This window comes from Nilaparvata lugens, chromosome 4 (genome assembly GCF_014356525.2).
Source record: "Nilaparvata lugens isolate BPH chromosome 4, ASM1435652v1, whole genome shotgun sequence".
NCBI classification, from domain to species: domain Eukaryota; kingdom Metazoa; phylum Arthropoda; class Insecta; order Hemiptera; family Delphacidae; genus Nilaparvata; species Nilaparvata lugens.
This window is the reverse complement of record NC_052507.1, coordinates 19,461,911-19,478,192: the sequence shown is the minus strand read 5'-3', so window position 1 is coordinate 19,478,192 and position 16,282 is coordinate 19,461,911. Positions and strand designations below refer to the sequence as shown.

At 35.3% G+C, this 16,282-nt stretch overlaps 1 protein-coding gene across 3 annotated transcripts; it reads left to right on the top strand.

Moving 5' to 3' along the window:
- Positions 1-7: 7 nt before the first annotated feature.
- LOC111055294 (gem-associated protein 8) lies at positions 8-15,807 on the top strand. Of its 3 annotated transcripts, none has more exons than XM_022342465.2 (5): positions 8-141; positions 3,445-3,653; positions 4,575-4,740; positions 6,152-6,238; positions 15,523-15,807. In XM_022342465.2, the coding sequence occupies exons 2-5, from the start codon at positions 3,474-3,476 to the stop codon at positions 15,714-15,716; spliced, it is 627 nt and encodes a 208-aa protein (XP_022198157.2). In that variant the 5' UTR covers positions 8-141; positions 3,445-3,473; the 3' UTR covers positions 15,717-15,807. The 3 variants fall into 3 exon arrangements, with proteins under 3 accessions (XP_022198157.2, XP_022198156.2, XP_022198154.2); XM_022342464.2 differs by having other exon boundaries at positions 21-141; positions 3,432-3,653; XM_022342462.2 differs by lacking the exon at positions 8-141 and adding an exon at positions 2,106-2,392.
- Positions 15,808-16,282: the final 475 nt, after the last annotated feature.

Here is a 16,282-nt window from a genome sequence, read left to right as displayed (position 1 = left end):
AGATCAAGTACGCAACGCTTTTGTATAAGTTTTGAGGTTATGTCACAGAGGTTATGAAATGTTTGTTTCTTTAAAATAAAAATTTCAAGATACTGTATCGTATCTTGTTTGCTGTTATTGTTGAGAAATAGGGTTTTACAGGTAAAAATAATTAAAAATTATTCAATTCACAGCTCTTGATTGTGATCAATATAATATATTTTATTGTCTTTACATTTCAGCAAAGTGAAATCTTTTTTTTTTTTTTTTTTTTGCTTTGTTTCAATGTCATCTATTGAAAGAAGACACAATGTCATCTATTGGTTTTACATGAGACATCCGTCATCCGCTCCTGTCTTGACAAAAAATTCTATGGTTTTGAAATTTTAAATATATATACCGTGATCCTTTACTATGTATTTAAAATCGGTTTGTTCCTAAAGTATTATAGATTAGCTAAACAAAAGCTGATTACTTACTTTCTTTATACTTGATGTAGTCGCCATGTACTAGGGTTTCCACGTCGGCAGTGTCATTTGGTAACCCAAGTGTCATCTACCATCTGGGTTCTGATGGCGCTGGAACGCCAAAGAGAAGCTTCTCATCCAACTATTGTAGCGAATACAGAAACCTATCCAGCATCCTCTTACTTGGGGCTAAGCTGAATTTTGTGTACTACATATCTCTGACTTCTCTTGGCAGAGTGTTGAAGCATCTTATGGCCCGATTTGGGAAGCTGCCCTGGATGTCCGCCAGTCTGCATCGAGGAATCTTTAATCTAGCAGCAACATGAGTGTTGTGGTTGTGTATGACTCCTTTTTGGCAACTGCTCTTGTGTCTTCTTTCTTGACATACTACAATGAATACCGTAAGTACTGGCTATAGACTGTGAGAATATGAACCCTTGAGAAGTAGACGGCAGTAATCCCTATAGCCAGCGAAAGTCATCAACGTCAGTGCTCTCTGCATGAGCAGTATATTCTGGACGGCAGGAACATGCCTTAAAATGAGTTTTTCATACATCAAATTACTGAGGAAGAATGCATGGTATGTGATTACAAGGCAGTTCTGGTTGACCTCGTGTCTCAGCCGTCTTGGAAGGTGAATGACCCTAGACATCTTGAGGCACACCTGGTATATGTGATGGTTCCAGGATAGTCTTCCATCAAGTCAGAAGACAAGCAGTTTTACTGGCTCACCTGAAGCTGTGTGTCTCTTTAATTAACAAACAAGGATTTATGTATTTTCCTTATTTAGATTCAATTTTTTTATGAAACCACAGCTTTGCCTTCTCAATCACCCTGGCACACCTGGTCTGCACTGTTTCACGGAGGAAGCCCTGGAGATCAATGCGGTGTCGTCCGCAGAAAGTACTGCACCCTGTTTGCTTGTAAAGTAGTTTATAAGCAGAATAAACAGCAGTGAGCAAAAAACAGATCCTTGTGGGACTCCATGATTCACACTCCGCAGTCTGGAAGTAGCACCACCAAGCTGAACCACCTGCTCTCTGTTTCTCAGGTAGGACTGTGCCAACCAGACCATCCCTTTAAAGTTTGATGATCAGGAGGAGTTCATGGCTCACAGTAAAAAGTCTTACTAAGGTCACACATTGCTAAGGCAAGAGAGTCCCCAGCCTCAAAAACACTTTGAATCTTGGAGGTCAATGTCAGCATAGCACCAGTGGTGAGTGTCCATGCCTAAATCCATGTTGAGATAAGGTCAGCAGATTCTTGCCTTCAAATAACTCTACCAGTTGTTGCTTCATCTCCGCTTCTACAACCTTTGAGAATATTGGAACTATAGTGATTGATAGGTTTATTAGTATCTTCCTTTTGTGAATGGGCACAGTCCTGGCTACTTTGAGGATATCAGGGAACCTTTCACATTCGAAGCAGCTGTTTATGGCAGCAGCCATTGGTTCTATTATTTTTACCATTGCATTCAACACAAAAGTAGACAATCCAGGTATGCATGTTCCAACTCTTCAGTTTCCCAATGATGTTAGTAACTTGCTCAGTTGAACTGGATTCAAGGCTTCCATATAATGCTGGACGGAACCTATATTGATAGTTGTATTGAAGTTGCCACATGATATCAACCTCGCTACTTGTATACTCCCAGGAGTCTAGATTGGTGATAAAGCTGTCCAAACATGCATCTCCTCTTGTCGGGCTTTGGTTTTCAATGAAAATGTTATTGCTCCGTAGCAGGTTCACAAAAATATCTCCCTCCTTGGAGGGAGTCTCCAGGTGGATGTTGGAATCACCTCCAATAATAATCCTCTGCCTTTGCCTGGTGGTTAACTCAGTAAGGTTAAAAAATATTCAAGAAGCTGAATAAAATCATCAAGTCGCCATTTGGAGGATGATACATGGACACCATGATGATTGAATGATCCACAAGCTCCATTGCTGTAAGTTCCATGAGAAGTTCCTCTCTAAATTAAGCAACCTCTATTGCTCTGTAATTCATGTCCTTTTTCATATAGATAAGGTACCTCCATTTCATAAAAGAATGTACCTCCATTGCTGTGACCACTCCTGGTGTAAATGCAGGTCAGGTTCAATGAATTTATGGTTCCGTGTAGTACACTGCCTCCTCATCCTTTAGCTGGTGCACAGTAACACACAGGATATCAGACTTGCCTTTATCTGACTTAGCTTTAAGAGGTTCCGTAAGTCAAACTTTTTTCTCAGACACTGTACATTCAATTCTATGACATTTAAGCTCTCTTCTTCGGGTCTGAGTTTTCGACTTGTGTGTGAAGCTATTTCAGGATCCTCCTCGACCCTTTTAAATGAAAAACGGCCAAGTGTGACATAATGTTGCCATTTAGTGCTGTCCAGTATTTCTTCCCTCTGTTCAAAGTCCACTTCCAGCTTGGAACTGCAGTATGAGTCGCTCCGGCTATCCAACTTTTAGGCAGTGAAACCAATATTTAGAAAGGTATTTCTCAAGATTAAATAAAGTTGATGCTGGTTGATACATCCCAGCATTAGCAATTAATAAATTAGTTACTGCTGTGTTAATTATATTCTTTTATATTTGATTAAGAATAGACTTTAAAGCTACTTACATAAAAATAAAAAATCAGAGACCCGGTTTTCAACTCTTTTTTATTTCTCACAACTTGTTTCGACTATTGATGTCATTTTCAAGATAGGGTACCGGTAAGCTCACTCACATTTTTTTATTTTCATATAAATACGAGTAGCCCTTACCAAGAAAGTGAATCTTCAAGAGCCTATGTTATAGTTCAAAGAAAAACTTGAGCTTAGAAAATTTCTTTTTCTGGATTCTATAAATCGATGTGACTGTAATTCTATCTGAAATTCACCCTTTGTATGATTATTCCATAATTGATAGATGTAGTACCTATTTGAAGTCACTGTTACACACTACTTTCTTATTGTATCCTATTTATTTTATATTTTTGTTACTCATTTCAAAAGTTTCTGTTTTCAGTTGGTGACTTGATCTACTGGAGAGTAAAAATGGCTGGGTTCTGGAAAAACTATGAAATTTGTAAAAAATGGCGAGAATTGCACAAAGCTGCACTGCAGGAAATCGACTATGAAAATCGACTGAATTATCCCGAACTTTACTCTAATAATCCTATTCCAACTTCAAGTGTAGATTTTAGTTACGGGCAATCAAAACAATATGGTGCCGGGGTGAGTTAAAATATATCATGAATACTGTACATAGATAATTATGATCAAAACTTGATTTTTACTTTCCACGATCAGAAACGAAAAATTAAATTGAATGAAAATACTCGTTATTAGGTAGAGTTAGATATAGTATCTATCGTTGACGTATGAATGTCACTCAGTTATTTTTTCAGGATTATAATCTTCAGAATTGAAAGTTCAATGTATTTTATTAGGAATCTCTTCAAGGAGATGAAATAACTATATCAAGTTGAAATATGAAATAAGCTTGAAAATATTTCTCAATCATCATTTCTCGAAATGGAGTATTTTGAGAAATATTTTATTTTTTCTAGGTTTAGATTTAGTATGAGAATGTTGATTAATAAATAAAATTTTCTATGGAAAAAATTGAAATAAGTTTGCTCATGTGACACTGTGGCCAGTGCCTCACAGCTTTAAGGCTTGAAATGGAAAGATCTTAGTCATTAAAATCTTTCTGAGTAATGTTGAAGCTTATAATATAACTTGTTATTATCCATTTAATAGAACTTGCTATTGACATTCGATTTTAGTTGTCGTAATTATTGTTCTATTCTTAGTTAGAATCAATCATTACCAGTATTATATTAAACAAAACATCACTACAAACATTTTTTGAAGTAATGCAAAGACTGAAATACATAAATTTATTTCTTAATTTGTTTTTTGACGAACCAAATGCTGTAAATGTAATAAATAAAATTAATCAAATTAAGATGGGACGGCAATGGAAAAATGTCTTCCAGCTTTTAAAGTAAACTTAGTTATGTTGAGTTGGTACCTAGTAGTTTTATTTTAGGAATATTAAAAATATTAAGTGATCTGAGTACAGTGTGCTGAAATATGAATAGCAATTAATAATATCTATTGTGATTGATAATAATTCCTTTTTGATTATAGGTCACAACAGAAACTCAAAACAGATTAGATAATCAGGTTGCTGAAGATTATAACAATTATTATTATTATGAAGACAATCAAAACGAAACTGAAGATTACTCGTTCGAGGTAAATCAAGAGTGGATGGATTTTTTGGAAATTAGTATGAGACATAAACAGGAGTTGCGTGAGTATCAATGTTATTATTTGTTTCATAATATTAAAAAGATTGTCTCTTGTCATGTATTTTGAATGGAAAATGGAAGATATACATCTTCATCTCACTTTGTATGATTTAAAAAAATGTAATGCTTTATTCTCTAATGCTCTAAAATAGAAATCTGTTCACAGCTCATGTAAAAAAGTACAGTTTTTGTACGCCTATCATTTTTCCTGTACCACGAACGGACCTAACTGTGTGTAGGAGGCAATTTGATCATATATGCCATAAATTATGTACCAATTGTATACGGAAAAATTTTCTCATAAACAGGATCTCAAAGTCAACTTTGCAAGTACGGTGGTAATAGAGGATTGGATAAAATTTTAGGGTGAATTCAATAATATCTTGTAGTAATTGAAAACTTCCGTACCTATTTATACTTTTCAATTTTTCTCTTTCTCTTTCTCCTTCCATCCTTCTTTCTCTTCCCTTCTTTTTCTTCTCTCGTTCTCTAACATTTATCTTTTTGTGAACATAAAAGTGTTTTACATTTTTCTTTACAAACTCTATCAGTGTAGTAGTACCATGTCCCCATGCCAGCGCACAAACCTAGATTTTGCTGGCTTTGTCAGATTGAAAACGAGTTATTTTTAGTTTAAGAGTATGTGTTATTGGAATCTTATTGTGTATGTCTTACTTGTCTATTATTGTTATGTATTTCTCCAGTTGGCTGCATACTACAGCATTATATCAGCTCAATAAAGCTGGATTCTCATGTATCATTATCAGTGAACTTGTCCGGTAAAGTAAGAATATTAATTTCCATGAGGTCTAATGGGACTTTCTTCTACCTACTTCCTACCTTTCTTCTACCTGCTGTAATATTATGTCTTGCAGTACCATATGCTTTTAATTTTAAATTATCCGCCCATGATATTTGAACATTTATACCAACTATTGATTTATATATTAACATAATATTACACTGCATTAAATTTTCCGGTTGAATTAGCTTGTCAATGTAACTCTATGTTGTATTTTATGAATTTAGATTTCTTGAACGATTTATAAGTATTTTGTATGAGGAAATAGGGAGTGCCTGTCCTCGCAGGCAAGACAGTCTTGAGATAAGCGACGTACTGTCAGTTCCCCCGTTGGAACGGTTCAAAACTAACTTACATTTTCGAGCTGTAAAATCACGTCCTATGATTCGGAACCCACCTAAAGATGTGGGTTCACTTATCTCTTACTATTATACCAAACACGCACAAGCCAGGCCTTATGTAGGCAATCTTCAGCAACTACAATTGCGTTGGATCACAAAGTAAGATATTTTGTTCCTCTCTGCACATTCCTTGATTCGAGTTATAGAACTAAAGTTAGTTAGTTAGATAGTTACATAACTAAAACATTTGTTATGATTTTCCTTCCACAGGTGAGCAACGGGAAAAAGAAGGGAAAACACTAGGACAAGAGAAAAAAAATAAGAGCAGTGGAAAAAGTAAAAAATCGAGTAATAAAGGTACGTTCAATCTTGACATTGCGATAGAAAATAGTATCTATTTCAATCTCTACGACTTGATAATCGCTTTTCCACAAGTTCATAATAATCAACAGTTTATGGATAGCATTTTTAGGAATGTATTTCGTATCACAGAATCATGATTATTCACTTTTTGACTAGAGGCTGCTTTTACATTGGAGCCGACTCCGTTTTCAGTCAAAAGCACTATGTTATTTCAAATAGGTTTCTCCAAAATTACTCATTATTTCCATAACAGTTGTAATTTGTAAGTCAATTCCACTGAGGTATATACTAACTAGGCAAAGTTTAGATGTTATTTAATCAATGGTTGACTCAATTGGAAGAGTGAGGTTCGAATCACAGGGGAAATGGTTTTGCTTGCAAGTGGATCTGATCAGTTCGGCCAAAAATCAAGCAGGTATAGTTTTTTGTCGATTTCTGCTGACTTTCAACTAGAGTTGAGTCGGTGAAAAAAGACACTATTATTATTAACACACTTTTTACATATTTTTACGGCATGCAGTCAATTGTTTTAAGTAAAGAATCAAATTTGTTTACTTATTAATTTGTTTACTAACAAATATAAACAATATAACAAAATGAAAAAATTTGATTATTTACTTGAAATAATTGACTGCATGTCGTAAAAAATACATCCAAGAGTGTGTTAATACATCGCAGCTCGGAATGGATCGAGAAATCATCATCTTTAGTATTATTATTATTCCTCTTTCTCTTCCAAATTTTATTCTCATTTTTGAAATTTCAATTATTTATTTTTTCATTTTTGAAATTTCAATTATTTATCTTTTCATTTTTGAAATTTTAATTATTTATTTTTTCCACGTGCGTTAAAATGTTAATTTCAATTTCCAATAATTTTTATTCTGGTAGTTTTTTCTTGTCAATATTATATTTGAATATGATATGACATACATCCTATCATGGATGTTGGCAAGAATATGCATGAGGTCCAGGACTTGATGAATGCATCCAGAGGGGCAGCTGCCGACTGGTTTGCTGCTAACCGGTTTGCCTTAAACAGTGAAAAGACACAAACCATTGTCTTCAGCCTTAGGAATGGGATGCAGTATGAGTTCCCTCCTGTAAAGCTCTTGGGCTTCCATCTTGATAGGAAACTTTCTTGGAGGGAGCATATACAGAGTGTCTGCTGCAGGTTGAACAGAGTCCTGTTTCTGCTGAGGAGCCTGAAGAGCTGTGTTCCCGAGGCATATCTCCGTATGAGCAACCATGCGTTCTTCCACCACTCTGGGGTTGAGCTGCTGAGGTGGGGGCTGTCTTGCTGCTACAAAAAAATGCTGTGAGAATTGTGTGTGGTGCTGGATACCTAGCCCCTTGTAGGCCACTCTTTGTTAAGCAGCGTATTTTGACTGTGGTTGGCCTCTTCATTTTTATGTCTGTGATTGGGGCAGTTGGGGAGGTGGGTGTCCTGCCTACAAGGGGTGATGTCCATGGGCATAATACCCGTAATAGGAATAGGCTCGACCTCCCGTATTGCAGGCTTGGGAGAACGCAGGTTAGTTCGGCTTATATAGTGGGAAAGATCATCAACAAGCTACCCATTACAGCGGGGACTCTGCCACTGGCAAGCCTGAGGAGAAAGTTGAGGCTATTCCTTGAGGATCACCCGTTTTATGCGCTGAATGAGTTTTTCAGTTGTGAGAGTGCTGCTTTGGAGCGGTATTTTACTTGATGCATGCTCTCGCCTTGAGTGCATGCTTTTTCTTTAATTTTTAATGACTTGTTTATCTGTGACCATCCAATGTGGTTCACATTATGGACAGAAACAAACATAATAATAATAAAACCAGTCACATTTTTATGTATAGTCAGGTCCACGTTATAATGGCAGTGAAGAAAGATAGGAGAAAAACGTTGCCAATTCTCTCCATTTTGCCACTGACTGTACACAGCTGTTACTCAATTCATCCCATTAAATTTAATCCAATAAAAATTATCATTTCCTTGATAAAATAATCAATTTAATGTCAAATTAAACAAGAAAATATATTTTTTCATAATTTGATTCAAAAATTTGCTTCCATAACTGAGATCAGATTTTTATTTTTATACAAACCTGAAATGGCGGCTAATTTAAAAAGCTGTGATACACCGTTCTGAATTTCAAAACAACAGAAATTGAGTTATTTGGTAGGAATTCTATTCCAATTTCTTTTTTTAATAATATAAAAATATAAATCCTTTTTAAAAATAAGTAATTTCAATGAATTAATTCTGAAATAACTTTTCAATGTTATTTATACCGGTACGAGTAGGTCTAACCTATACGGGTAGGCTAACTGAAGCATGGATGAAGTCTAGGATGGTTAGTTATCAACTTTTAAAATGTCATTTCAGGTATTTTAATTTGTGTTTCTCATACAGTAATGTTTAAAAATCATTTCATCGTTTCAAAAATACATTTTAAATCAATTATACGACTTGTGTACTCAAGTATTTTGATAGAATGAAGAAAAAAATGGTGGCTGAGAATTTTTTGTTCAGTTTTGTACAGTCACTGTCAAAAGTAAATATAAAATATTCTGGCAAATAGACAACATTGCAAAGCGAGAGAGAGATAGTGCTATCTGTTTTGTTGTATGATAGAAAAGGACAGCAACAGTATTGTCAATCGTACACTGCCATTATAATGTGGACCTCACTATAGTTTGTAACTTAGCAAAACAGGATATCAGTATTATCATTAAAAATAACATTTGAATTGTAAGTATTCTACAAAACCGTTTTCTCATGACTGAGATGCAAACCTTAACCTTTCAAATGTGAGGATACACTTTCTAACACGCTCGACTTGAGTTATTCATTCATTAATTGGTCATTATCACTTGATTTAGATGCAAATTTACTTGTACGATTCAATTTCAAACCTGTCTCAAATAACATATTCACTTTTAAAGTGAGACCTTGTATCACACGCCTGAAAGTTGAATGACGTTACAGTCGTGTCGAGACGTATCTGAATGAACCTAAAATAAATACTATGTGAATATTTGAAAACTCAAATTATGTTTTGGGAAAGTTTAGGTTTGAAAATGCAATCGTACCAGCATCGAAATAGAGTCGATCTTGATATAAATTATTCATATTCATTAAAATCCTTGAAATAATTCCTGATAATCCTTGTTATCAATGCGTACAAGTAATAACTTATTGTAATATTAGACCTTATGGCCATATGCACTAACTACGTTCAACGCAAGACCACATTTATTTGGTGATTTAGTCGCATTCTTTAAAGCTGGATTCGCACACAACAGTGATAATAGTGAACAGTAAAACTATAATTCCCATCAGTTGTAATTGGACTATTCCCACAAGTTATAATTGAATAATTTACACTCAGCCCGGCCGAGTGAATATGAATAATACCATGTGAACTTCTTCTTCTTTTTCATACCCTTTTGCCGTTAAGCGTCGGGTTCCTTCAACCATTCTCTAAACTTTATACGATCCTGTGCCATTCTCTTTACTTCATTCATTGTCTTTCCTCTTCCAGCAGCTAGGCTATACTCTCTACATACTGATTCCATTGCAGTCGTGGTCGTCCCCTGCCTCGTCTTCCTTCCGGTCTTGCATCCATAACCAGCCTTGCCTTTTGTTCATTACTCATCCGAGCTACATGGCCATATACCATCCTAAAGTTTTTCGTTGAACAGTGGTAATCAGTTGTTTTAATGTTTCATGATTTGTTTTAATGTTTCTCTGATCACACTATTTCTCACTCTGTCTTTTGGTTTTTCCAACCACCCTCCTTAAGTATCTCATTTCTGAGGAGGTAATTCTACTCTTGTGCTTTTCTATCACTGTGAGGCATTCTGTTCCATAGATTAGGACTGGCTTGAATATTGACTCGTATATTTTATTTCAGTTCCCTGGCTTATTTCTCGTTCACCCAGGATGGTTCTGCTAAGCTGGTAATACACTTGGTTGGCTTTCCTTACTCTATTGTTTATCTCTTCATCAACTTTCCCATCTGCAGAGATTAATGTCCCAAGATATTCATAGTTGTTCACCCTTTCCAATAGTTTACCATCCCATGTTATATCCAACTCCACATTCTCCTGATTCTCTGATACTATCATCACTTTACTCTTCTCAATGTTGACAACCATTCCCTTATCTCTTATCGCACTACACCATTCTGTTACAGCATTTTGTAGATCTCTTTGAGTGTTGGCTATTAGCAAGATATCGTCTGTATATATCAGTGCTTGAACGTATACTGGACGGAGGTTACGGTTTCCAATCTTGCTTCGAGTCGTTCTTCTCTTGCACATTTTTATTGCTTCATCCATCAGTACTATGAAAAGAAGTGGGCTTAGACTGTCTCCTTGTTTGACACCTTTATCTATTTTGAATTCTCTAGATGCAGCACCTCCTATTCTCACTACGCCTCTAACATTACTGTACAGGATTTTAATTCTTTTGGTAAGCCATGTGAACTTATGGGAATTGTATTATCACTGTTGTGTGCGACTCCAGCGTTACCTATAATTTTTACATTCCGGGTTTACGATAAGCTTATTCATCTCCGTTTAAACTAAGTTGATGCATATGAGCCTTAATCAAATAAAATATGACCATGAACTTGAAATATGACCATTATGGCTATCAATCATTTGAAAAAATACTGACCATTGCGAATCAACCTGAATAATTTTGAGCATTACAAATCATATGCGACTGAATTCGCTTTAGGCTGATAAGGCTGCGATTCGTTTGACAAAGCGTTTTGTTGAAAGTGAATTGCAGTTAGATAAATGCATTGTACACTGATGTGACGGAGGCTAAGAAAACTTTTTTTCTAAAGACGTACTAGTCAACTGACCATTTGACTATGAAATATTGAATAAGAAAATTAAGAAATTGTCAAAGACCACAGATTTATTGATAGTTAGAAAGACCGGTTTCGGTTGTTACACCATTGTCAATCTCTGATAAACTTAAACTAAATACAAGAGCAGTAGAGCTCTGAGCACGAGCTAAAAACAAGAAAGTAAATACAACTAATAATACAAGAGCAAGAGCTGCTGCTCTTGTATTTAGTTTTTATCAGAGATTGATAACCGAAACCGGTCTTTCTATCAATAAATCTGTGGTCTTTGACAATTTCTTAGTCTTCTTATTTAATATGAACAATTACCACAATATCAACTTCTCAACTACACAAAAAGATTCGACTATGAATTGGTTTTCAAATTTGTTATCCTCCGTATTTGTCTGAAACCACTGCACACAAATTCAACAATATCGGGGCACCGAGCTTCGCTCGTTATTTTTATTTATTGATAAACAGAACACAATTCTCTAAAATGATCGTAAAACAATCGAGTGAAGTCAGTGGTAGCGGACGGTTGTGTTTTTGGTGCAGCTCCGTCTCAGATAAGATAGCCTGTTTCCTTTCGTTTCTTGCTTTCAGAAATTGAAGTAGAATATTGTGTTTATAACCTTAATATTATAACTTAATTTTTTCGCGTCATTAAATATTAAAATAACTTTCAATCTTAATAACATCATTTAGTAAATGTTAGTCTAATACCGTAATTAATTATTATTATCAATCATTAACAAACCTTGTACTAACGTAAATTTCTCTAGTTGATAAACGCATTTTAAAATTTATTTTAACTGGATCCATTAATCTTACTTTAGTTACAGATTTATTTTTTTATATTTTATTTTTTATTTTTTTTAATACAGTCGTAATAACAGTTTAAAAAGTATTTCTGAGTAAATTCATGATAAAAAAATCTATTTTCAATTTCATACTCAATCTTTCCCGTAATTGAATAGAATCCTCATCTTCTAAAATCAAATTCAAATTAATTTGTGATAAATAGTGCATTATATCTTCGTGTTATAAAAAGTAGGTTTAAATTTCTAATACAAAATAAATTAAACAACGTAATTAGCCTTTTCTTTTTCTTCGCTTTTGCAAACAGTTTCATAACAGTAAATAAATTTTCTCTGATATTTTTTCAATTTTTGTTTTTTTAATTTTATTACTAGTATCGTACTGTTCTTGTATAGTTCACAATAGTCTTTTCACTTATCGTTTTTTACTTGCTCTGCTTCTCATAAAGAACAATTTTATAAAGTGGTCATTATTTATTTTATAAATTATTTCTATTTTGTAAGTGGCAAACAAATTCAATGTGTTCCAAGTCTGTCCCTGTAAGCGTCGTATACGGGTGAATAATTTTGTAAACACTGTGCGGCCTTGCTCAGGATATCTGTCGCGCTTGTCCCGGAACTGGACGGGATACGCGCAATGTATATATTTGGATTCGCAAGCGCCGCGTTAGCTTAAAACAAACTATTCTTACTTGTTTGGAGTGAGAGGAGGGCTAAACTATTTAACGGTAACTCGGAAGTATATTTTTCTGAATTATTGACTGTTTATTTCATACAAAAGAAAGCAAACTATCTAATCAGTCTATTCGTTGGTTTCAGTGCGATAGAGTAGTGTAGTCTCTTGTTTTGAATTGTCTCCTTTCTAGCTCAAAGTATTACTTCCCGAATTTTATCTTTATAAACGTAGTAGACTTCCTTATCACTCAAAATATATTCTTACACTTTATCTGTAAGATTCAATCTAGTCACCTTGATACCCCCTGGTACCAATATCTTGTTGCTTTTACTTCATTCTTCTGACTCAGCAGCGTTCTAAGCGCTTTAAATTGCTCTCATTAAATTCATTTTTTAACTCTGATAGCTGATACATCCTATGTCAATCTGTTTCACTCTTCCTATTTGGATTGGACTCTATTTTATTATTGGGCTAACTCGGTAGTAATTATTGTTTATTGCAAGTTCGAAACGTAGGACTTTTATCCTTTTATCAATTTTACAGAATTTACTAATTTATTCTCACTCATTCTTTTGATTCACTTTCTGCTGAGCGACAGTATCGTACGGTACTAACTAATCGTCTAAACTCGATCTTTGAATGGAAATGGATGATATCATCTTAAGTAAAACTAATAAGGGTAATCCTAAACTCACCTTTAGAGATTTTTCGTATAGACTAACAGGTTTTAATACATCTGGTCTAGCTCAATGGCGTTGTCTATCTAAGTCTTGTAAGGCTACCTTGAAAACCGACAAAGATGCTACGAAGATTGAAGAAATCAATGTTAACAACTTACATAACCATTCTCCACCTGAAAATAAATTAAATCAGCTTTGTAATGACTCGATTAATGAGGATTCAGTAATAACTGATGATGAAGGACAGTCCTCTGCACCGGCTTCACCTTTGGTTAACAGTGACGGGTTTACCGCCCCTCCTTCTGCCAAGTCTCCCACTCCTTTATCATCTTCCTGCTCTGGAGATGTGAGTCACATTACTTTTAATACGGGTGTTCGCGATATGGCAGTGAATACTCCTAATCTTAGAGGTTCTAAGACGAACATCGATATTCTCGAAGTAAGGTCGGTCGAACTTCTTCAACAAAGGGACGACCTTATCGATTTAAATCTCTAATCTTTAACTAATGAGGTAGATGAACTAAAGCTAAAGTTGGAAAAACAGAAAGGAGAACTCACTAATACCATTGCCAAGCTAAAATTAGAAAATGTAACTCTCCTGGATCAAGTTGATTCGATGAAAACTACAATACAGGTTTTAGAGGCGGATAATACAGCCTTGCGCAGTGAAATCTCAGAAATAAGTGAATGTAAGAATTTGAAAATGAGAGATTCCTCCTCAAAAAAAAAAAGATTGTGAATCATGGGCTGACTAGGAGGATGAGTGAGAGTGAGTTGGTGAATGATAGGTCTAATTTCAAGGGTGGGCATCGAGTGTTGGGTATTGATGGGGTGAGGCGGAGTGGAAGGGATGAGTCTTCTGCGTTGTCACGCAGTATCAAGATGGGTGTTACGCCTATATCGTCACGGACGGTGAAGAGGAGGGTGTTATTGTTCTCAGCAAGTCATGGAAGGTCTGTTCCCTCCATGCTACATAATTCTGTGGGATCGGGATTTCTGGTGTCGGGTAATGTGTATCCGGGGGCTCCTCTGGATTTTGTGTTGGATGCTGTTGGTGCTAGTCAGGAGGTGAAGGCATTCACAGACAACGATTTCATAGTTCTCCTGGCTGGCTCTAACAGTATCAGTGCCTCTGATGACTGCGATACAGTGCGGAAGATGATTGAAAGGATTGGTGAAACTATAATCACGAATAGTCACACTAATATTGTCCTTTGTACAATTCCTTTCAGACATGATCTACCCAGGGATTCTTGCATACACCGACTAGTTTGATTATACAATGAGGGGATTAGAAATATTGCGAAAACTTACTCTTTGAAATTGGTTGAGCTGTTCAATTTTCCAAGAAGATTCCGCACAACCCATGGATTGCATATGAATGTAATAGGCAAAAAAGTGTTAACAAATGAGTTAAAAAAATTAGTTAAATCGGAAACGGGGTGCGTTCAACCAGCTATTTTCAGAGAAAAAGAAATAGATTTATCATTGTCTTCAATTTCGGATGATAGTTTTTCTCCTTCAATTGAAGCCAGTGAAAGAAGACAAACACTAGATCATTAATTAGTAACTAATGATTGCAACACGAATGGAGATGGTAGTATGTTTGGCTCTAGTATCCCGATTTTGAATAATTTTTTGGGAAATGATTTTTTAGAGACGCCCATTATAATTCGAGACTATCCACAGCTGTTTCAGCCAAGGATGAATTTCTCCTTTTCATGTCCTTCAGCGAGTTTTCAATCGACTTTTTATATCATAAATACGGTCACATTTGGAATCGGCTCCAATGTAGTTTTGGCTATATTCTTTTTCAAATAATATTGTCTGCTTGCATGAATATTCAACATCTTCTCAATATGCCTTGAGATTCTCCTACTTGAATTTCAACGTGGTTTTATAGAATAATTATTTAATTACTAGGATATTTTATGAAAATAAATATAGCTCATTGATTTGAGAAATATAGCAGTCTTATCAAAAAGGCCTTCTCTGATTTGTTCTCGTGAAATTAATCACGGTTAAAATTTAACCGGCTTTTGTGCAACCGGGCCTTAGTCCTGCTTTTTCAAATAATATTGTCTGCTTGCCTGAATCTTCAACATCTTCTCAATATGCCTTGAGATTCTCCCACTTGAATTTCAACGTTTCGTAAAATAAATATTTAATTACTAGTATATTTTATAAAAATTAATATAGCTCATTGATTTGAGAAATAGCCTGTTCGATTCACTATGTTTTGATTTCAGATGTCAAACAGTTTGTTCCTGAGCCCGATTGCCGAACTGCCTCAAAATTGAGGTCAGAACAAATGAAGTTATTATATGGCGATGCTGCCAATAAAATTCAAGGAATGGAAACAGCTGTTCAGTTATCTTTTGACATGAAATGTGATTCCTTGGATGTTACCTTCTGGCCTATCGTACCAATAAGAGAATATTGAATTTGGAATGTACCAGTATACTGGATAGATATAAATAAGATTAAATTAGTTATAAATATAAGAAATAAATTAAAATTCGTAATTTAATTGATTTATGTTTATGTTTTGAAGGGACGGATTCAAAGATCCAAAGGTTCAAAGAACCTCACACGTCAACCGAAGCTTATTGTGTGTCCCAAGTATGTTAGTTAGGCAAACCAACTCCCGTGTCCTTTACAAGATCCAGGAGTTTCTTCCCTATACTAGCATCCCATTCCTCACCTGGTTGCTTACAGCCAAACAGAGTCCTTCTTCTAGCTCCAAGACTAGCACGAAATCCAGTATGATATGCTTGGCAGTCTCTACAGACTGATTACAAAGCCTACACATCTGGTTTTCATTTCTGAGTCCAATTGTGTGGAGATGTTTCCTGAAGTGGCCATGTCCAGTTATCAGGGCAATCACCTGCTTGACCTGACCTCTTCCCAGACTCACCAGCCACCTGGTGAAGCGAGGGCTTGCGTCTCAAATCAAATCGTTCAAATCAAATTGTTTATTGCACAAAAATATATACAGAATACAACTGA